The sequence below is a fragment of the Excalfactoria chinensis genome, chromosome 1, assembly GCF_039878825.1.
Source record: "Excalfactoria chinensis isolate bCotChi1 chromosome 1, bCotChi1.hap2, whole genome shotgun sequence".
Taxonomy (NCBI): domain Eukaryota; kingdom Metazoa; phylum Chordata; class Aves; order Galliformes; family Phasianidae; genus Excalfactoria; species Excalfactoria chinensis.
The window spans coordinates 40,665,103-40,689,641 of NC_092825.1; the positions used below are offsets into that span (position 1 = coordinate 40,665,103).

Genomic DNA, 24,539 nt, shown 5'->3' on the forward strand with positions numbered 1-24,539 from the left:
GAGTAACCTGTCTAGTGGGAGTTGTCCCTGCCTATAGCAGAGGGTTTAGAACTAGATCTTAAATGTCCCTTCCAACCCAAACCATTCTATGATACTGTGATTTTGTTCCAGCCTTCTTCTCAGATGTCATAAGACATTCTGTTACCTACAAAGCAGTCCAAGCTGACAACAGTTGTGAACTATCTATGAGGTAGCAGGCATGGTGTTGAAAATCCAGGAAATAACTAGATTACACATTTGCAAGTGAAGAGAAGAAATAAACACCTACTGGGATCTTCCTACCATCAGGAATTTCCCACCAGTGCCCACCAGGCTGGCTCTGTGCCAGCACTTTCCTAAGCACAAGGAGTACCAGCCACACACTTCAACATCACACATTCAGATAATTCTGATGTTTGTAAAACATAAAATAGTAAAACAAAATGCATGCTGTCATCCTGATGTGTCTGGGAAAAAAGAAGGAAAACTGCAGCACAATAAGCTTTATGCATCATTTCAGGAATCCTTAAGGAAAATCTCCGTTTGTTCACATGGAAATCTCCAGAGAATATGCAAGGTGAATACTAAGTCACTAAAAACCCCTGGTACGTTGTTACTTCTCTTCACCTCATCTTCCTACATTCCTTCTAACCCATGACAGTTAACACTGAGGCTCCTACAGAATCAGCTCCAGGCTGTCTTATATGTCAGTGACCAGTCATGTAATACACTGATCAAGATAGATTGTTTTTCTAGGACTGAAAATGATATGCCTGGGATTGCTGAGCTTTCTGAGGCCACGTGACTAGTGAGGCCTCACAACTACATTAAGCCAAAAGGAGAAAACCTGCTCTCTCCAAGTGGCAGAGAGCTGTCACAGCATTGCAGATTTACAGCATTTCTAAATTTTGATTCATTGCATTTTTGTGTGACAGCTGAGAAACACATGGTGCACCATCAGGCACAAATAACTTCCCATTAATTTGCACAATTAAGACGTTCTTTTCCTCTGAACTCTCATAACAACCAGCTTCCAGAACAAAATGTAGACACATATATTAATTCAATACTTACTGTTACTGTTACTGCTAGTATTACTGCCAATGCTGTCATTCCTAAGGGAGCTGGCAGCAACAGGAGGAAACGAAATTGTTTTTGTGACAGCGACTCTGGAATCTAAATAGAAAATGAGTGTGTCAGCATTATGTAACTTAAAATACAGTTCCCTCTATATGTAATGAAGGGCTATAGGGCTATTTGGCTCTTCTAAAATTCAGCTACAGGTCTTTCTTCTTAATAGGCCGAAAAAGACAGCCTTATTAAGAGACAGATGAGTCCACACTCTGAGCTGCTGCTGAATAGCTATTCTGGAAAAGCAATTGCTATAAACAAGTTCTTAGGTTGTGTCACTGATCTGCTTCTAGTTATTACTGGTGTAATTGTGCAAATGGATATGTTGCCTTAATTAAAACAGCTAATAGCTGTCACTAGAGAGAGTACAAGAAAAGAGAATACAAAACCTCAATTTACTGGAAGGATGAGAATCAGCTGCAGGAGTCTGACCTGAGCGTGTTAAATCTTTCACATCAAGTAAACATGGACCTTTTCTGGAGGAGTGAGGTAAATATGGAGGTGACTTGAGGCTACTCCAGTTTACAACTTATGTTAGCTTCCTATCCTTTAAAGAGTGCAGTCTTGGGCTCCTTTACTGCCTTATAAAAAACTAAATAGAGCATCAAAAGAAGATAAGATGAAGAATAGGAACAATGAATAAAAATGATCCAGAATGCATTTAGGATGTAAAGAAACAGAGAAGAGCATTGTGGAGTTATCTGGATTATATTAAGGAACGATGTCACTAGAAGTGATGGCAGTAGTATTACTGACAGAAATAATTCTCCTTTGAACAGAAATACAAAATTTGGTGTTGGTGGTAATTTTAACTGGCAGTAAAATGGAAACATTGAGATATATCATTGGATTCTTAGCATCTTGAAAACAAAGGAAAATCAACCATTTTTCTCTATTTAGATTCTGTTCTTCCAAACAAGAGCCATCTTACCATTCTCTGGTGTTTCTACAGTTGAAGGCATAATGCAGTCATTCTTATCTAGTGAGTCTGCAAACTCCTTGTAGACCTCAATGGTACTATTAAAGAGCTTAAAAAAATTCTCAGGAATGAAGCGATCTTCTTCATAAAGGTGACCATTTTCTTTTATAAAATCCTAGGATAAAATATAAAATTCAACTTGAAAGAAGATTGGGAGAGATGTACATATCAGCACCTCAGCAGATGATAAAAATATCCAAAGATGATATAAAATAGCTTAAATTTTTATCCTATAAAAGACCAGATCTTCTGTGCACAACCCTCACAACAGACTGTTTGATGTTTTCAAATTAACTTTGCAAATAGAAATAAAATATTATTCCACTGTTGTAAAAATGCCAAGAAACGAAACAGTTTCCCATCCTATGCTTAAAACAAAGAGATTTTTCATTCTTTGAGTTCCCTTGTCAAAAAACAACAACAACAAAACAACAACAACAAAAAAATACACCTTGATTTCAAATTACTTTGTTATGCTCTGCATGTTTCTTTCAACCTGGATACAGGAACACAACACAATCACAGCTATTGTTGTAAGAGTACAGGGAACAGAACACAATAGCTGTGGCAAAGCAGACTGAGATCTTTGATAATGTAACTAAAAATAAGATCAGGATTATAAACAAGGAAGCCCAGTCACTCTGAGATCTAATAGTTATGTCAGACTAAACAAGAAGTTAAAGTCCATGTTAAGATAATTGATGATTGCTTTCTTCTTTGTAACTGACTGTTTTTCACACAACAGTTGTTTCTTGTACCAGCAGTTCAGAATTGGTCTGGACTTATTATGCCCAGGAGTGGTAAGAATAGAGGTTAAACAGGTACTAAGAAAAAACTTCCTACAGCTTGGTTCTAAAATGTTTTCTCTTTAGTGCCGACAGTACTAGATCATAGACTATTTTGTAAGGAAATCAATAAGAATTTGATTCTGTGGATTACAGAAATGTAAGTCCTTACAGCACAAAAATAAATGTATAAGGAAGATGAAATTCTAGTCTGATAAAACATGATGGACATTTTTCAGTGGTACAAAACCTCTGACTACTGAAACTACTGATAGACTTGTTAGGGCTAAGTAAGGGATTAGAAAATTAATTTATTCCTATCATTTTCACCCTAGAGAATCAGACAACTCTTAAGGAAGACTTCTGGAAGCCTTCCAGTGGTTGTTGGCATACAAAAAATATGGAAATGAGGCATTATTTACCAGTCTTTCTTGTATCTTTTTATACAAAAAAAATACATTAAATCATGGTGAAGCAGTCCGAGTCTCACACAATGTTAGAGTTTATTAACAGCTTCAACCACATAATCTCTATATTTATGTTAGAAACTCTAGCAAAATGAGTAATTTTGGGTGTGCAAGGAAGGTTTCTGCCTGCCTGAAACAAAACTAAATGAATTAATTAAGGATGAAGGTTACATTACTGACTTCTTAAATAAGTAAGTGTGTACAAGTCTTTGCATATACTGTAATTCCAAGTAAGCCATTTTGCTTTGAAACAGGAGATGATGACAAGCTGATGTTAACAGAGTGTACTCAGCATATCTCTGAACATAGCAGGATTTCATAGGTACAGGAGTAGAAATGAAAAGAAAAACATTTAATGAAACTTTGGACCTTTTAAAGTAAACACTAAGTACTGTGCAACAGAATGTTCAAGTATTCAGCATGAAAGTAGAATCTCCATGTTAGATTACCTTATTTTTATCAAAAGCTAGACATGCCATAAGATCATTGATTATTCTTGTGAGGTTATTAATGATTGAATAATTGCTTAAAACATCAGACATATCAGAAATATCCGAAAATTTCTGGAGAAGATTATGTAGACTCCTTGAAAATTCAGGCACCATCAAATGCAACCAACAGTGATTAGGCTGTCAGGGGACAAAAAGAAAGACAGAAAGGTAGATTAAACATCAGACTTTCGCAAAAACTTGTTAAGCAACTCAGTGCGCAAAAGTAGATCACACTGCTCTGTCCAGTTTACATTATCCTGTATGTCTAAATTAAAATTCACTTTCTTTGGTGTCGGCCAATTTTGCGCTTTTGGTAACATTTCTATTCTCACTGATACTGACATATTTATGGTTGTTAAATACCGTCCCTTCATTAAATTCTTAATGAATGCTAAGCAGCAGACTGTTGAGAATTTGAGCCCTAGGACATACTACTATAAACACTCTTCCATCCTCTCATTAACCTATTATATTTTTTTAATAACTAATGCTTTAGCTACTTCTACAGACTTTTAAACCATGCACTGTTCTCATTTTATTATTGTTACTCTGCATAACTGAGTTAACGCCAAAGATCCTTGATTTAAATCTCTTCTGAAGAATGATTCCAGAAAAGTTTTGCTGTCCAAATTAACATGTACATTTATCCACCTCTGAGGAAATCAACTAAGTCAACTCCTCTTAGCGTTTTCACTGAAAGGCATTTTCTGATAAGAAGGTTCAATATCCAAAAGTCTTTATTTTCCTGAGTTGTTGTCAAGAATATATATATATTTTTTTTTACTCAGTCTATGATCGTATTTGTCACATCTGTGCCACTGGAAAAGACTTCAAGTCCTTCAATTAGCTCTTAAGGAAAATAAAAAGTACCCTTATGTATTAGTCACACTGCAATGTTTGTATGGAAATCTCTTCCCCATAAATATTACATTATTGACAGTAAATGATATGGGAATTTACTCTGCAGTTCCATATACGGAGTTAATTTTTTCAACTGTTAAAAATGTATCAGGATGACTCAGGCCTGTAAGCTACAAAGATTTTGGTCCAGCAACCCCTAAGATGCACCCTCAGTAAAACCAAAATATTTTCTAAAACTTCTAATACTCTATGGCATGTAGGATGGTGATGGCAGCATCCACTGAATATATGTTTTACAACACACAGAAAGCATCTGATGCTGAATCTGCTTCTACGCTTTATCTCTTTTTTGTCAGTTTCTGAAATAACTCAGTTTTCAGTACTGCAACTGTCTCATGCACTCCTAACAAGTGAAAATTATTATTGCATTCAGGAAATGTATAATTACAACAGATTAAAAAGTAAAAATAAAAATAATGAAATGGATAGCATTTGGCTCAATTCTCTGCCTTCTTTTTCTTCTCCACGCCTCACAGTAGGTGGGGAGAAAGAAATTCAAATAAATCAGAGGTGGCTTGTTATGATGTATTCTATTCAAGCAGCATGCATTGTACCATGTCTCATTACCCTCAGAAGACAGAAACCAAATTTGCCTTAGCTTTGGTGTAGGAACATCAACACAATGCTTCTCTGAGCTGTAAACCTACAAACCTTTCTGAGGTTTTGTGGATATGTGTTCTACAGTGGTGCAGATAAGAAGAAGCTCTTTGCTTCTCCTAGTGTGTAAGGAGTTGATATGGCAATTCCAGTAGGGATTCTGCTTTGCTGTTCCTGTGCTTTTGCAAATTCATGAGAATCTCCTCCAAAATAACTATTCTCCCCTCCAAAGTTCTATTTCACAGAAATTTTAGTTTTCCTTTCAGTAACATCAAGCTGTGCAAGTGTCTGTTTTCTAAATATCAAACTGTTAAACCCAGCAAATACAATACTGTTTGCCATGAAGAAATGGAGACCTAACTGCTTTTTGCATGTAAATTTGGACCAGAATTTACATCCTGGTCTACCTACAAATCTGACTTCCTCTGTACATTCAGGTACTCATGGCACTTTCATTTTTGTATTCAAAAGTTTGGAATTTCTCTCTTCCGTGGAAATTGGCCCCTGATACTATTGTCTTTGCCTTTTAATCTTTAGGTTAAACAATGCACTTCACTGTATTCAGAACTACTTTTAATGCCACTCGGATGCATTGAGCTAGTGCATAATGCAACAGCCCTCTATTTAATGGATCAGGTCAGTCTGTTCCTGTTATGTGCACTACACTGGCTTTCCATTTGCTTTGCATTCACTCTGACTTACCACCTTTAGTCATCTACATTCAAAATTTGCTACCTTGGGTACATTTCTCACTTTGTGCATACAGTGAAGATTGAAGTCTGTTGAAAAGAAAAACAAAAACAAACAAACAAACAAACAAACAAACAAAAAAAACTACAGAGAGAGCTTTTTCAAAAGCTGAACAAAAGACATCTGACTTATTCAAAGCCGTGGCTTTCTCAGCTTGCAGGGACTTTTAGATTCCAGAGCAAAACCTACTTATTCAGCCAGCCTTTGGTGTGGTATGTGTAACACAACCTGAAATCCCCAGAGAGGAATTTGGCAAAGAGGGACTTGAATACCACTGAATACTTCCTCCTGGGAAGGCACAAGGCCAAGAGCTGCACCTTCCCTCATCACTACTGAATGTGATATACAAGCTAAGCGAATATGGAAATCCCGGCTCTAAACTTCTCTTCTTCCTATTTAATTCTTGGCTGCTCATCGTAAATGTAAACTGAATCTAAGTTTCTGGATGTGATGCAGCAAGATGAAATGGCATTTAAACTAAAGAAGCAGAAACTGCTTACTGTCAGCCAAAACTGAACCACGGAGGGAGGTAAGAAGTAACCAGTGAGAACGACCAGGAGTCTATTGCTCAGGCGAGCTCCCTGGTCTTCTTCATCCACAGTATAAACACTTCCCAAGAAAGCAGCAGAGAGTACAGCTATAACACAGCATGGCCTACACAGGTCAGCTGCAGTGCCCTCAGCAGGGAGCAGAACCTAGGCTAGGGCTGCCCACCACTGAAGCAATGCTTAGAACAGCAAGCATCCAAATAGCTGGATGCAAATGCACTGCAGCCAAGGGATGGTAGCCAGCCAGCCTGACCGGGTAATTGCTATTTTCAGAAATTCCTTTTTTTTTTTTTTTTTTTTTTTTTTTTTTTTTTTTTTTTCCATCAGTTTTAATTGTATTATATAAATGTATTATGACCTAGCACAGGAATTCCACAGCCTTTTCTTTTTTTTTTTTTTTTTTTTTTTTTTTTCCTACTGAGTTCTCCTGCTTATGGTATAAAGTTCAAGAAATATGCACTCAGCATAACTTCTATTTTCACTCCTTTTTGTTCTCTCTTGTTTATTTATTTATTTATTTATTTTTGCAGTGCACACAACAGCAAACAGAACTTTTGCAACTAATCCTTCTTAAATGTATTACAAAAATTAAGTAAAAAAAATAAAAACTGTTTGGTAGAAAATAACAATAATATAGCATGAAAACAGTTTTAAGATTAAAGACTAAAACACTGTAAAGAAGACAGAAAACATTTATTTAAAAGCATCACTATATGTGTGCCCCAGTGGTGCAGTGGTAGAAGTGCCGCTTGCAACACCGGAGGCCCGGGTTCAAATCGCCCCTGTGGCGCAAGTGGTAGAAGTGCCGCTCTGCTACACAGAAGGCTCGAATCCTGGGAGTTGGACTTAATGATCTCTAAGGTCCCTTCCAACTTGCACGATACTGTGATACTGTGATACTGTGTTACTATACATGTGGCTATATAGAAAGCGTGTCTGAATGAAACAATGTCCTGAATTTCTCTGGTTGTTTAGTTACTGAGATTGCCACTTTCTGAACCTGAGCTTCTTCCCATTGCCTAGTGCATACTTGCTGTGCTTTAATGGCATTTCCACAACCTTAAACTAGAATGGTACTCTAGAGGATATTCCAAAGTAAAATTAAAAAGAAACAAGCTGTGTAAGAAAGGAAAAATTTTCCACTGTCATCATAGTTTGATTCCTTTCCAGAGAAAATATTAAAACAATGAATATGAAGAAATATTTTTTTCAAATTCTTACAATTATTAACATTTTAAGTTACAGTCAGAATCTTTCTACATTCTTGTTTTTTAAATGTATAATTGCAATGCATATGACAAGCAAAATAATCATCCTTTAACTGTAACATATTAAGCCATAGGACTAGCTACAAAATGTTATCAACACCACTGTTTCCAGTGGCAGTTCTACTAGCGTTAACATAAAGTTGTTGTACATACCAGGCTATCCATCTTCGGGACATATTTAAGGGTTATCAGATAATCATTTGGGAGATTTCCAACCTACAACAAATAGATAATAAAAACATTATTACTCACTATACAAATCAAGATATTTTATGTCACTATGTTTAAGAAAATATGTCAAGTATCAAATGAAGATTTTAGGCGACCTAAATGCAAGCTGCAAAAGCCTGCATACGTATTCTCCAATGGAATTGCTACTGACTCTTATTTGCTCAAAAGTGAAGTATCTTTGTACCTTTCCCTAATGCTTCCAGACTTGATCCAGTCATGTTTAACTCTACCATCTCTCAGAAGAATTAAAGTCAGTGATGTGGTGAGGAGAAGCAATGGTCTGAGGTTATTCATTACAGCAGAAATTCCACTGCATTTCCATTTTTTAATGGCAAGTCTTGAACTGTTTGGAGAATTTACGTGACAATTTGTACTTGACCTGAACCTCTCAAAACAAGCATACCCAGTAGTCTCTGACTAAGTCTTTTCTCATCAAATAACCTAGAACTTGAACAAGCATTTAAACCTAAAGAAATACCTGCCTGCCTTGTGCTCACTGTTGCACCAGGTCAAAAAAACATTTAAACATGGCTTTAACTTTGAAGCTGAATTTCCTACTAACAATGAACAATATAATCATGTCACGGCAATGTCCTAGGGCAAAGGAGGACTTCCACACACATAAATTGAGCACAGCTCTGCTGTTGTGGGTAAGCATCTGGCATGCTGAAGCAAGGTTATGAGTGGAGGAAGGGGTCTTACTGAGCTATACAACTGACGCTTCTACAGATGGAATCTAACTCTACATTTAGAAATGCTTGATCATCTGGGGAATGTGTTGACTGGGGAGATAAAGCAAGGGAGATGCTGCCATGATCCACAGCCTCTGGAAGGAGCTTTTCCAAAAGGTCCACCAATACTTCAATACTTAGTGATAGAGCAAATCTATTTCCATTTTTGTTAGAGAAATTCGATAGATATTTCTCATCATTATTTGATATCCATTTAGACAAAAGATGACAAGCACATACATAGTTTCCTTCTTGAAGTAAAATCTACACTTCATTCAACAGAGCATTCCTACTTCTTTGGGTTAAAGATTATTATTTTCTTCATAGCTGTTTTGAATCTGCTGCTATAGCAACAAGCAAAGTGACTTCTGTGTAGCTTTTAGGTAATATTTTGTTTGACACAACAGAATGTTATATTTGTTAATTAAAATTGAGTTTCAATTAAAAATTAAAACAACAGTTTAAAAATTTCCAAGTTCTTGGATGATTTTATTCAGCAGTCACTAGCAAATTCCAATCTTTTTTTTTTTTTTTTTAATTTTCAACATGCATTGGACCATGGTCCCTCTGTTCAATGACCTCTACCTTCCTCCTACAGAAATAAAAAACAAGTTTTCTACAGATGATCCTCATTAATTCCTTTCTTTAGATAACTTCTTCTTTAATTATTATTATTTTTTTAAGTTTTATAACCTTGCTTTCATAAAGCAGCAGAAACAAAATTGCCTCTAAAAATCTTTGTCAGTTTCTATTTACCTGGGGTTTAGGGAAATTGATTCAAGATACAAAAAACAGTGAAAATTATCACAATGCATTTACTGCTTCTTTAGAGTTTCTTGAAATTGACTGATCTATTCTAAATCCTCATCCACTTTCAAAATAATCTTTTCTTGCTCTAAAACCACTCTGACATTATAACACATTAATAGATAATACAATTTCTATGCAACTTCCTTTGCGTGCCTAGAGAAGTAGGATTAGCAGCACTTCAAGCAGCAATGATGTTGAAGATGTTACTGCATGTGCAAAGTTTTCTCTACTCACTCTAGTGGGATTCAGCACTTAGCAATGTCAGCAAAAGCACCATTCTAGAAGAAAGGTCACTGGAAGATTAAATTTGTTCCAAATCAATGAACACTACAAGAACTGATATGCATTATGTATACAATCTACTTTACTGGCATCAGAGTCTGTCAAGCACTTTTCGTGCACATTTAAAAAAAGGTAACAGCCAAAGAGGTCTTACAGCTCCCCCAACATAAATAGAGAATACAGCTCAGTCTCAAAGAGATTTTCCTTGGCAGACTTTGAATCAGAAAATATATTTTAGAATGAACTTACTAATCAAAATGAAGATCAGTGAGGGGGGAAGTTGTCAAATGTAAAGTATATGCCCTGCCTCAAGACAAAAAAAAAAACAAACTTATTAAAGTTTTATTGATTAAACTCCACATGCCAGATGAAGGTACAAGTTGGAGCTCAGTCAAACTGAGAGAATTCTATTTATGTCCAAGCTTGACTTACCAATTTACTCACATGCTTGTATCAACATTGTACATTTCATATTGTCTTGCTTTGCTGACATGAGTCACATTTTGTTGAAGAACAACTGCCAACAGTAAACCCAGAACTAGCCACTTGCTTTTTTAACCATTGAATTTTCTTCATGCAGTAATTAAAGTGGAAGCTAAAAGAAGGGACAAACCTGGCTGCACTGAGTTTTCCACCTGTGCAAAATGGCAGAAAGTTTCTGCACACCAGCTCCAAGCGAGGTGTCTGACAAGAGGGTTACGAGCTTAGAAAAGGGTAATATTTTTGTTAATTATAGAGAACATCTACTGATAATCTTGGAAAGTAATGTGTACAACTAAAATAACCCTGCTTTGCAATTAAAATGCCACAAAAAAGTTCTCTGATTTAGTGGGTGGCTGTGGTTGTAGAAATCCTACCAGGCACTGAAGGGAAAAAATAAAAAAAATAAAAAAAAATAATAAAAAAAAATCTTCATGACATGAAGAACCGGGAATCTGGATTTTTGTCTACAAGTTCATATAAAACCAATATTAACTGCTACGTTTCCATTTGTAACAAAATCTCAGATGAGGAAATGTTTGAATGACATGCAGAAGTTTGAATAATTAATACAGCACTGTTAACATCACATAACCAAAATATACTTTTTGAAATATGATCATTATAGCATAAATGGGAGATAAAAGATTATATTGTGAAAATGGATTAGGTTCCATAAACTACTCTTTTGGTGTAACAACAGAACAGAGGAGAGATGACCTACATCTGAAGTCAAGGGCTTTGATATGAGGGCTACAGCTCTTGGAATTCTCTCCATTCTTTGTGTCCTTAGCTTTTCTTTTTCTGCAGTCTTCCACTTTTTACCATCCCTGCAATCCACTCTACCTCATCTGCTAATGAAGCAGTTAATGACTTTTTTATCATTGGGCATAAGACAGCATGTTAACAATTTCTGTTCACACTTTTTACAGTCATAGTGGCAGATTATCTGCAGAATAACAACACTGGATCATTTTCTTGTAACCCTTTCACTCAGTACAGTTTTATTCATTTAAAGAAGTTTATGGTAAAGTCCAAACTTACAGAAAAGTTGCAATGTGAAATCAAGTTGTTTGAAATGACTTCTCAAAGTCTGGTTGATACATGTTGACTATAGTTTAGGCTTCAAAATTCAAGACTAATACGTGCTTTAGAAAAGCAGATCATTTATACTTTGTTTATGTCATTGATTTATGTGATTTGTTTAATAGATATCTTAAACTTTGTTAATGAAGGAACATAAAATTCATAGGTACGTTGTATACATGCTGCATAGCTCAATTAAAATTCTACTTATATAGAAAATTCTACTTATATAGTGGTAAAGAAGGAATACTCTCCAAATACCTTCATTCTCTATACATATGAAACTCTGCTCTTTTAAAGTTCCCCCTACTTAATAAATAAATGCATAAATTAAAAGAATGATGAATTATTCTTTGCTTCTTAAAACAGTTTTTACTAGGGACATGTTTTTCATCCTACAAAATTACATTATAAAGATTTTAATAGATATAACCTTACAGAAAATATTACAAATTATTTTTGTCTGTTTGATCTTAAGCTAGTTACAGCTCAGAAGCCTTGACTTTATTGAAGCTCCTTCTTTTTTATTCTAGTTTTTGCTAAGAGTCCAGTATGATGCTAGTGAAAATTCATTTTAACACCTCTGGAAACAAGTTACATACATCTGTCTACAGATTATTCAACATAAAGTTGATTAGGCTAATGGCCCACATTTTCAGATACTGCACTAGCATAAGTTCAACAGACTAACCTGACTTATTTTCGAAGCAAGTGTTGACTGAAGCATATTCCTCTCATGTTCTGAGAATAAAGAATATTAACTGAACACATCTGCAGCTGTGCTCAAGGGATTTCTATCATTCTACAGAGCTATGTGTCTAGTTTTGCAGAACCAGTTATTTTGTTACCTAAATCACTACTATACATTTATATTAGGTTTATATCCCTTCAGGATCAAGCCACCTTCTGTTGGACTCCATATGCTCTTTCAAGGAGTCGAGCCCAGCCCAAAAGTATACAGTAATTATAGCAAAAAATCTGAGAAGCAAATAAATAGGTTGGATCAAGCTGCAGGCAGTACAGTTTTGTAGGGAACTGTGGCACCGTTTTGCTAATTGTAGGGAAAATGCAGAAGTAGTCCAGAACGGAGAAGGAAGATGAAAAAAAGGACATGGATTTATGCTGCAAATAGTTTTAGTATGAGATATGAAAAGGATGAGAATCTGCCAAGAGCTCATCAAGGAGTACCCTTCCTGTATCCTCAAACAGCTTAACAGAAAGCAAGCAAATATTGAGGAGATGCTACAACAAGAGGGCAAAGCCAGAATGTATTAGAACTTCAAAAGCTGATTTAATAGAGCTTTTGAAGACAAAATTAAGAAGCTTGCTATTGTAATCAAACAAAAGAGGAACAGTTTGAAGGAAGTAAGTAGGAGATATGTGGTAAAAGCAGCAAAATGAACAGACAGAAGGAAGAAATTAGAGGCTGAAGTCCAAAAAGACTTTTCAGTAGGTTGTATTTTAACTCACAAATGATCTTAAGGATAGATGTATTTGTATGGATAGAGAGCTACAAAAACATTTGTTCCTATTAGAACAGGAAAAAAACTATGAAGGTATTAAGAGTGAACTTAATAAGAGTTTGTGAAATGACAAGAACTAAAACAGACACCTTTATTACAGACCTGAGTTCCTGGAGAGATCCTGTATCATTCCTAAACGCTGATGAGAAAAGGCCCAGGAAAAGATAACCTTTTGGGGAAATGAAGGGCTCCTAACACTGCTGAGTGGAGTATTTGTGCTATATTGAATCTAAGTTGATTTTTGAGTATTTGTGATGAGACAGAAGAAAGGCCAATATCCTAAGGTAAAAGATGAGACTTGTGTATTGCTTCTGAAGAGTAAATTACACAAATACTGGACTAGACAAATGACTGTAAACAAGAGAGTCTAAAAAACGTGTTGGTGCGGCCAAGAATAAAGCCTTTAGAAATGCCTGCCATATCGCTCACAGCAAATGTGATAAAGATCTACTAAAAGCCTTTGTATAACAATATCACAATAACTAAGGGTAATAACTGTACGTATACCATTAACTCCTGTGAAATCCCCAGCTCACTCTGGGAAATCCCACAGTTTGTTCTCAGTGTGGAAGGGGAAGAAATTTGTGTAAGACACTGGCCCAAACTTTTTGGATCACTGAAGAAATAAGAACCAGAAAGACCAATAAAGAACCCAGACAACTGTCATGGTTTTATGATCATCGGTATTCCACATCATCACATCATGTAGTCATTAACTACTACTAGCATTAACACTTTAATTCCCAGTACACTACATGATGTGATGATGTGGAATACCGAAGATCATAAAACCATGACGACAACCATGATGGTTATTCCTGATTTTGAAGATCTAGATCTTCAGAATAACATTTCTCAATTCAATCACTGTATATATATATACATATATATATGTATTCAAAATACAGAAGTGGCACAAAATATTTATAGTTATTTACAAGAGTCATAAGCTCTGCCTAACCTAAATTCTTCAACAATCATAAATTTGGAATCACAGATTCCATATTGTATACGCTAAAGATATATTTCATATAGTATATGAAAGACATAAATGTAAATGAAATAGTCCTTAGAATCATGTTTAAAAAAATATTGCTATCCATCCATTCTGGAAGCGATATTTTATCTTAATTAATCCAAATAGACTTATATAGTAAAAAAAAAAAAAAAAAAAAAAAAAAAAAATTAAAAAAATGCTGAAATGATACTGTTATCTGTGACTGGTCTGATCCAAGTATTAGAAGAAACTATAGGCTCTTACTTGTACCAAATGTAAGCATCACTGTTGAGAAAGCCAAGACAGTACCTCAGCTAGAATTTTTTAAAAGTAATTCAGGAATTTCTCCACAGCATATACACAGTGGCTTATGTAGGTATTTTCCAGACGCTAATGGAAGTAGAAGGTGGTGAGGTGAAGGAAAAATATCACTTAGGAATTCAAGTGGAAATTGTTGCTTTCAGTGATGAAACTTGCATGATACAGCAATGATTTTATAACAGAAATTTCAAAGCAAATTTGTACCAAATATAGTTTTAACAGCCTTAGGAATAACAGTGTGTTTTTTAGCCAAATAATGTGGCTAGTCAGCATTCTCTGCTACTTTCTGCTTTCTATTATGAAACTGTCATGTAATGGTATTTTGTTTTAAAAGTATTTTATTTATTCTTTTAACCTGTATATATATATTTTTTTCTTTTTATTTTCTCTCAGTGTCACCTTGTCATGGCGTAGCACTTCCAAAAGAAATGCTTGCATAATTATTTTAATTAAAATCAAGAGTTCTTCTAGTCAGTTTAAGACACTACAGTTATTTCAACATTATTCTTTCAATTCAGGGTTTATACAAATGATTTCTAAATGAAAAATCTATGCTAAAATTAACATACACAGACAAAACAGAAGTTCCTCAGTAAAGACATTCTCAAATGCACAGTTCAAAACAAAGAAAACCCAGGTGTCTTCTTTTCAGCCTTGGCATTCTCTGCGTCAGTCTTCTACTTCTCCCACCTAAAACACCTTTGAACCTGATAGCTAAGTTTCACCCAAATTTTGCATTCAGTAGAGAAGATCTGGAAGTTATACAAGTCAGGAGGACAATTCAGCATCCTCACCATGGAGAGGCAGAGGAGCTCAGTCCTATCATATTCTGCTCAGTCTTGGCAGAAGCAAAAGAGCAGTGTGAGCTGGGCAACCATTGGGAGTTTTATTCCCGGACATGCAGTGCACACACACCAAAACTAGGTGAACTCCTTCCTAGCCCAAGTAAAAGGGGATTTGATATAAATCTGGCAGTAGCGAAGTACACTGCTCAGGTAGCCAACATGCCCAGGGGTTATGTGACAGCTAGCAACAAAGATGCATGTAAGAGAGGTGAGGGGACAAGGAGGAGGGTTGGATATGGAAACAGAGTGTTGCACAGATATGTGCAAGAACTGCAGCTGCTGGATGAGACTGGAGGAATATTATAAAGAAAACCATAGTCAAAACAAAAAATAACTTGATTTCTGTGGTATTAGGTTTATGATATACTTTATCTCAAAAGGTAAGTGTGATTGCTCAAGCTGCATGCAATTTTTATTTATTTATTTTCTGTCTGTATTTTTACATTCTTCAAGTTTAAATAGCTCTAAAGGGAAGGTTAAAACATGTGTTTTGGAGATACATAATTGATAGAGTTATTGCCAATCATGTCCCAGACAATTTCACCAGCACTCAGAGGAGTTTTGCTGTTCTGTAGTGCTTTCAACAGTTTTGAATCAAAGCTTAATGCTCTTTCAAGAGATGAGTTATTATTTTGAATAAACATGCCAATACTTCAGACTTATGCCTGAAGGAACTAATGTGAAACACTAAACATTTGACAAGGGCTGTAGAAGACCCCTAGAGACTTGCACTATGTGCCAAGGCACATAACAACATGCAAAGAAAACAAATTAGGAGCACTGCACTCGAAACAAATGCAAGAAACTCTAAATTCAGTGTCTGATAACATGACCTCCAGTCTTGCAACTGTTTCTCCACAACAAAGCCTTAATATTTGGCTGAAGACAATATGTAAATGCAGCTATGCTTTTTAAGTGTTCATTGCATATTATTTCTTAAAAACTTTTGAGGTAGATCCTGCAGTACTTTAAGTCAGCATAATCCGTGCCTACTGTGGAGTTAAATACAACTGACTTCACACAAGAAGAAGCAGTTTTTCTGGTGAATGCATTGTTCAACTAAGTTATGTTCAAATGTACTTAAATTAGTCTGATTCTCACAAGAAGCTGACAGTACTTTGGATTCAAGGTATGAAAAGTAGAGACAAATACAGAATATTCTGTGCAGCCCATTTACCCCTAAGAATGCAAGAGCTGTTCAATCACTATGGCCAGATTGCTACAAAAATACCTAATATCATAGTATTTTTTATATATGACACAAGTTCTCATGAACCTAAGGTAAAGACCTTTGGTTTAGTATAATTTGCCACCAATCTGCTCCTCACATATCAGCTACATAAAGATAGTAATCTTTCATCTGCATAGGCAACGATTTGTTCCCATGGATGTGTAAGAAATCAAGACTTTTTACAGTTTTTATGTAAGTCTGGAGACAAAAAGCACACATGCCTATCTACTTCAGCTTGGTCAATAAACTCTGAAACTATTCTCCATTCTCTTCAGTGAAGGTTTTTGTTTTGATAAAGTGACAGATGTTAATGGATATGTGTATTTTTAAGTATTCCCCTGATTCTAATCAAGGTTTGTTAACTTTCCTTAACAATCTAAGCACCATTATCCCATGGTTATTGTATAACTTGAAGAATAACTTAAAATAACTGTTACTTACCAATTTTGCAATATCATTTACGTCATCTGTCACTGGATTCCCGCAGGAACTCTGGGCTTTGACAAGAGGATTAAGTAGGAGTAGTTGAAGACAAAAGCAAGTGATAATCCAAGTCTGTATTCAATAAAAAGAAACAAAGTAAGAAAAAAAAAAAAAAAAAAAAAAAAAAAAAAAAAAAAAAAAAAGAATATGAACAATCTCCAAACATGAAATAAAAAGACAGTAATAATTATTTTGATATATGAAATCTGCATCTGCAACAATATTTATCAGTTTTCATAAGCATATACTCAGAGTGCTATAGTATGGCAAGGTTCCATGTAAATTCACTTAATTGATCAGTTCTGGAAGAAGTGCCTTAAGAGTAATAACGGAAAACCTGATATTGAGCCATCAGATTGCTTGCAGGGAATCCTTCTGGACTTACCTAGGTAAGCTTCTACAAGGTCAATAGATTTCAAAGAAGAGTTAAACTTTCCTACATTCTTCATCATCAAAATAAATCTATCTAAATGTTCGTCTTTCACCTGATTAGATATGAGAAAAACTTATGCCTTTAATGTGATAATGGATGATAAGGAAAAAAATGATAACAGATAAAAGGTCAAAGTCTATAATCACAGCCATTACATTTGCATACTTAAATTGTATGCAAAACCACAGATGAACTCTGCCCAAACTCCAAGATCTCAAGCAGCAAAATGATAGGTGACATGCCCTCGCCTATTGGGAACAGTGGCTTGGCTTTGGCACTACCTTCCCTCCCTAAATCCTATCAGGAAGAGCAATGCAATACTCACAGGCTTGTGAGATTCAGCCAGAATACAAGATAACTAGAAATAGCTGTGATGCACCTGGGTATCTCCTTGGCTACATCTCCTGAACTTCCCTGCCTTCTGCTGTTCCTTTTGCTTTTCTGGTTTTCCACAGAGCCCTGTGCCAAGTTTAAGCTGTAGATCTTTATTTCCAGAATGTTAAAGCATTTAAGTTATGGATAATCAAAAGTTGCCTCAGGCTATGATGCTGCTTGTGCCAGCTGACTGAAACTGTCAGCAAGAAGTGATGACGGTGTACATTTACTGCAAGTAGAAAATTTGGTTGTGCAGGCTCTCAGGCCTCCACAAGGGCAAGACTAGGACCAGTATTTGCTTCTGCATTAACTGTGATATATCTCAAGACCATCTTCTCAGTGGGTCAGGCAAGAAGACCCCCTACCATCAACCTGGCCTTCACTTGGTACCTCACTCTTCAGTTTAAAACCAAAGCAAATTAAACAGCGTGGTTGAAGCTCTCTAGGAAAGCAAAGAGAGAAAATTGGACTTAAAAGATCAAGCATCATTAGAGTAACCTGGAGGGACTGAGGAAGCTTGAAGATTATGATCAGAGCTGTTAAATGATAAGGAAATCTATCTCCTATCTCTTAGATCTTAAATATATCTGATGTCTCAAGTAAGACCTGTCATTTGTTCCATTAGATTACAGCTTCCTTTAGGCAAAACTTCAGTGTGGGCTGCTGCTGGAAAAAATTGTTGTTCCTCCCGCTTTCTTCTCTCCCATCACTAGCGAGATGGATGCACCAGTCCTATCAAGGGAGTCAGCTGCTGTCTCTGTTCACCTGCACTAACTTTCAGGTAGGCCAACTTCTGATTCATTCATCTCTAAAGCCATGGGACTGCTACTACCCATGTAGAGAAACAGCAGAAATGCTGGCTATATTGGCACAAATAACACTACGAGAATATATTAGAAGTCATGTGAAATTAGATACTTAATACTCTTGCAAAACCACTATATAATACATGTTTTGCAGTTATACACACATAAACTATCCAGGCTCTCAGGAGATGCTATGAAGCAGTCACAGACTCTATGTCTATTACTGGCTTTCTGATGAAAGGGTAGTGAGACCTGAAATATGGTAGCAAAGGAATTTGCAATTTGTTCTATGACTTGCATCAGTGTCATAAGACAGAATTTGACGTAACAATCTAAAAATCAGAAAAGAACAAAACTCATTCATTGGCATTTTTAATATTTATTTTATTTTGCCAGATCTACCAAGTAACATGAAAACAAGCAGAGCATATTCTAAATAAAATCAGAGCTCTGATGCATCTGGTCATTTTTCATATTTTTTGATCAAAAAGTACAGCCTGTACATGAAATTTAAAATCAGTACAAATTTTATAATTATGCAAAACAATAAGAATACAACACATTTTGGCTTATGTAAGTAATATGAATTAAAAACATAGTTATTTTTGTAATTGCTCTTAGAAACAAATGCTTTGCAAATTTAGAGATGATTTGAGGCTTTTCTTGTTTGTTTGCCCTATGTCATCCAACAGCAACAGAAAATCTGATAAATACTCCTAGTTTCAACACATCTATTATCCAAAATCTTTTCATTATTTGCACTTAGAAAATATTTATATTATACATGCCTGTAGGCACACTGTATGTAAGGGCTGTATAGATCAAAGAGCTAGATTGTGCAGATCAAAGAGCTAGGCCATTTTTGCGTTTTTTACTAATGACCAAACCTGCTGTTTGAGCAAAACTTGAATAGACTGAATTAAATCAAGGACAGAATAAAAGGGAAGCTCAACCAACACCTTCATAAACAGAGATTCCAGTTTTACACTTTACTAAGCATAAATGAGAGTTACCCACACAGCAGTCCTAACATTTCCATATAAAATTGCTTCCAAGCTAAATGGAACTTTCAAAGCTGGCCACAGAATTAATGCACACATCATCTACTAAAATTAAAATGAAGATATATAGTAAGCAGGAGGCATCTGTATACTAAAGGGCTTTGCTCTATTTTAGGCTCAAAAATGAGTTTTTCCAATTGTTTTCATGTTCTGAAATCTCTTAAATAGGCTAAATATTTAAGCTTCTTTTAGAAAAGGGAAAAATAATGATTAGACCAGTGAGAATAATTAAAATGAAACACTTATACATTTTCGATCATTCTGCAAATGATTTTTATTATTGCTTATATGCCACAAATCCATAATTCAGTTTAAAGCATTTTAGAGACCTAGATTGCAGTCTAGAGTGTTGAAGCTTTTATTTGTAAATCAATGACATTTTCTTTTCAGTTGCTCAGTGATACTGTAATTCACTTCTGAACATTGACAAAGGCTGAATGAGCGCTCTTGTAGCTTTTCACAATATGCTATCAAAGATACTCAATTACTCTGGTTAATGGTCAGCAAACTCCTGAAGTGGAAAAGCAGCAAGAGAAAAGCCCTATTACTAAATAAGCAAAGCGCTGGAAAGACTGGATATTTCCAAATATCTAGTTCTTACTGAAAATAATTATAATCATAACTGATAAGAAATCATCAAAAATGAATAGAAATAATTAAAAGCAAAAATAATTGAGCACAACAAGAGAGAATAACTGTGCGGATGAACAGATTCTTCATTATAAATTTTTTTCATTAAGATCAAGTTAGCCATGGAACTTTTCACTCAGTTTCTTGAGCAAGCCATCCAATTAACCACAAATAAGACACAGCTGCAGCAGAGGTAGCTGATGGTGTGGAACAGAATTCCCTCTAAGTCAAGCCTTCCAAAATTTCTTTTTTATTTCTAGAGTAGGAATATTTCTCATTACCTCCTCACACAGTGTTTGCATGCCATTTTGCTCCTTGTGAACCTCTGCTACAGAACATATTGGTTAGTAAGCCGTGAACTAAATAACTAACTTAATGTTCATATTTACATCTTAACAAGTTTTTGTACTAAGGTCCAAAGAGAAAATGAAAATAGTGTCCAAAATCATAAGAGTAAAATAATTACTTCACATGTCTGATGATCTACTTTTTTATTTCTAAGACATAAAAATAGGAAAAAAAATATCTTTAAACAATTAAGAATTTTGTGTCAGTATGAAAACACGGGGAAGCGAATGAAGAGCATTTGTATAATCCTACTTCCCATGTCCATAGTATTCAGTATTCATCTCCACCCATGCAAATGGTAGCACTAAGTATATCACTTTAAGTGGGTGTGCGAAAAGTTGTTTAAATGCTAGGTGTTGCTCAAGGCTCAAAACAATTCATAAGGGGTGAAAAAAATGTCATCTACCCAGGACTGCCTAGTTCTCAAAGCAGTTAAGTATTTTGGGAAGAACCTTTGAACTGAAAGCTTCCTAGGATGAGTTTTCAGATTTCCAGAAATCAGCTTCAGTGTAATTAGAACAACTGCATGAAGTCCATGCACCAAGTCCACCATGCAACCATCACTGACCTTCAGAAGACTGAATATTATAGCCTACAGATTAGAGTGGTAACTACTGAGTGACAGATGTAGGTTAAATTTCCACCAGACAGGGTAATTCCAACTCATAGGAGCTGTGACCTGTTCCTACGGTACCTACCTCCTAATTACCACAGGAGGTACTTTCCCACCTGTGAAATCTTTGTTGTTAGATGGAGCAATATGTGGGTACACCAATATTTCTGACATTTACTTTTCAGAAGATTTATGTGCTTATACTGGCAAGCCATTACTCTGAGGGGAAAAAAAAAAAAGACGTTCAGCACGCAGGCATCAGAACGTTTATGTGTATCCTCGTCTGGCACATGCTCCTCCATCTGGGTACCCTGACTTCTGGGAAGCTCCGCAGTCAATATGTGAGTTTTCTTGAACAACCTTTTGGCAGTCCACTGAACAAAATGGAGCCTTTCTCCAGCCAAGTGAGTCACCCTGCTGGGGTGAGACAACTACAATTCTCTGGATCACACACTAAATGCTTTGTTATTATTACAAAAAGCAGATACATACTTTTCTAGTAACTGATATTAATCTTCATTGTTTCAACAATGATGTAGTAGGGAGAATGATGACAAAAGTAAACAAAATTCATCAGAGAACATCAATGCAACTTACTTTTATTCTGATTTAAACAGCAGCTAGAGAAGGACAGTTACTTTTGCAGAGTAAGCTGAGGAGCATTTTATATGTGAAATATTTGAATATGTATTCAGTTACATACAGAATACAGAATACTTTTCTACAGAACTTTGATTAATGTCTAAAATGTGAAATATAAATGTATTTCACAGTGTAAAGATGAAGGAAAATAATTAGTCAGTGTTACAAATGTAAGCAAGTACTGGTGCCCTCTACATTCAGATGAGCTGAATGGGCCACATGCTGTCACAGTTATTTCATCTGTCCAACATCCTGTATTTGAATTTCCACAGATTTTGCAACCATTAAGCTCCTTTCTCTAACCTTTGAAGGATTGTTGGCTTTCCAGTGGGTGGCTTCTGGAATGCTTAATGACAACCGACATGACTGGTATCTCTGGTCCATGTTGTGGCAGAATACCAAGGTGGCATTGCTGGACTCTACTAGTCACATGCAAAAAGAAAATGCCATTTTATCCAGATGCTTACAATTCTCATTCCCTTCTAATAACTTAGAAAGTTATTATTAGTGAATCAGAAAGCACAAATCAGGTCAAGGGACAAAACTAGTTCTAAACCTGCTAAATGCTAGCGTAGAATTATTTTTTGTTCATTATATACTATCTTCATCCAAGAAGAGGAACTTTTCCCAAGTTCTGCACTGTTCTGCACACCTTTTTTCCTGAGATAGACACATTTAAGTTGTGTGGTCTTACTCCTCTGAGAATATGATGAATGATGTAAACTTCGTTTCCTGCAACCTCAGGCCTATTGCTATCATCCTCTATCCCTTCCAGCTCTCCTTGACAGATGCAGAAGCAGCAGGCTACTCCAGTCAATATGCTGTTGTTGCACTTAGTAAGGCACTGTCCTGCTGTGCCTTGGTTTGTGTGTTTCAACTGGAACTGAGATGGACATTATAAGCAAAAAGTGAAGATTGTTACAGAGTTTCCATTGAAAATCAGTTTAATCCATGTATTTTGTAATTACATTTGTTAGACTATTAGTGTTTCTAATGTGTAAACTATTTGTTTCCTATCCCTGTGAGGATACCAATGTAAAATATTTCACTGTTCTAAAAATTTTGGCTTTAACTCTTAAAAAGGTATTATCTGTTCCATAACAAATTTTGTCCACTCTTTAATCTCACTTGACAATCAGGGATTCAGGCAGTTCCCTTGCATCCTAAATCTGTCCTGGATGACAGCCACTTTCTTTAGTTCCCAAACACTAGGAAGTGAATTTACCAAGAGACAGGTAATGATAAATGGATGTTGCCTTTGAAGCTTATGTTAACAGTGTCCATATAAATATTTACTGATTTTCACCCATCAGATGGCATTCTAGTTCTGCCAAGTACCAGAAGTTCTACAGACAAGAAAGCTTGAAAGGGAAGAAAGGGTTTAAAAAATAAAATAAAATAATAATAACAATAAAAAGTAGTATTTTGTAAGAATTCTTCCTTTTAAGTCAAAATCAATAAATAAGAGGAGTCCATGTGTCCCACACACAGCACAGAAGACCATATTAGGCCTCAAATACCAGCGAGAGATTTTCCTTTCTTCCTCGTGAATTTCTATTACATTCATCACTGATCAGCCTTGAAATCTGAATTTTTTCTGTCCCACTGAAGTGTGATAAAACCCAATATTTACTTATTATGTTAAAGAAGAAAGACACCGAGATGCAAAATACTTGCAAAATCCAAAAAGAAATAACAGAAGACTCAACAAAACCCCACACAAACTTAAAATAGGAAGTTGGTTTTTTTACTTATTATTCCTTGGAAAAATTAAAAAAGAGTTTTCCAGTATAAATCCACAGGCATTATTAAGTAACCTACAAGGAAAGCAAAGTGAAATACAAGCTTTTCTTGACATGGAGGATAAGATGCACACGGAGGTGAATGATATGACTTTCTAGAGGAATTAAAAGTCATTCTCCTAATTAAAATACTTAATTAAAGATTGCTTTTAAAATCTATTAAAAAAAATCCACTGTCTTGAATATTCTATGGAATTATAATGAAAATATATACAGGACAATCCATTTCAACCTTAGACTTTCAAGCTCCAGTAAAGCAAGTGAAAGAAGAGTTGTTGCAGGCATTTTCTACAGGATCTTTAATTATTACTCTCTGCTACAAAGTGCAATGAATTTGGATCAGCATAACTACTACAAGAGTAGTGGTTCAAGAACAGTGAGGTAGTAAACAAGAACAGAGAAAGAATTAATGATTTTGAAACCTGGCATAAAATGAAACTTGTGTACATGATTAAAATGTCTCTGTCCTCCCTAGCAGCTAATTAGTTGTATCAGGTAAAAAAGATTACATGTATTTTGGGCACACAAACTGTTAGAAACTGAAGTGAACTACAAATTTGAAGGGTATGAACTTGTGAAAAGTGAAAATTGGGAACAAAAAAAAAAATAAAAATTCTTACACAAACTTAAATAGTTTAATAGAAACGTAATAGAAATAATAATTGTTCAACACCAACAGAAAGCTAGATGTCAATACAGTTAAGATTGTGTTTGATCTACCTACCTTAATTGTACTACTTCCTTAAAATTACAAGCCTAAATGTGATTAAAGAACACTGTTTGGGTCTCCTGGATCTGCTAGCTCTAGAATAAGCTTTGACAGCTCTGAAGAATGATATTTTGTTACATCAGTATGGTACTACTCATCATGAGACTATTAGCTTCCTGACTTT

The 24,539-nt window shown here is 35.5% G+C and overlaps 1 protein-coding gene across 2 annotated transcripts in view; it reads right to left on the minus strand.

Annotated features, from left to right (window-relative positions):
- The window catches only part of KITLG (KIT ligand), a 55,757-nt gene that overhangs the window by 13,861 nt on the left and 17,357 nt on the right, over positions 1-24,539 (minus strand). For both annotated transcript variants that reach the window (XM_072326497.1, XM_072326498.1), the window contains exons 2-6: positions 16,895-17,008; positions 8,070-8,132; positions 3,791-3,970; positions 2,042-2,204; positions 1,054-1,155 (exon numbers count right to left, since the gene is read on the minus strand). In XM_072326497.1, the coding sequence (XP_072182598.1) occupies positions 1,054-1,155; positions 2,042-2,204; positions 3,791-3,970; positions 8,070-8,132; positions 16,895-17,008 (622 nt within the window). The remainder of the gene's footprint in view (positions 1-1,053; positions 1,156-2,041; positions 2,205-3,790; positions 3,971-8,069; positions 8,133-16,894; positions 17,009-24,539) is intronic.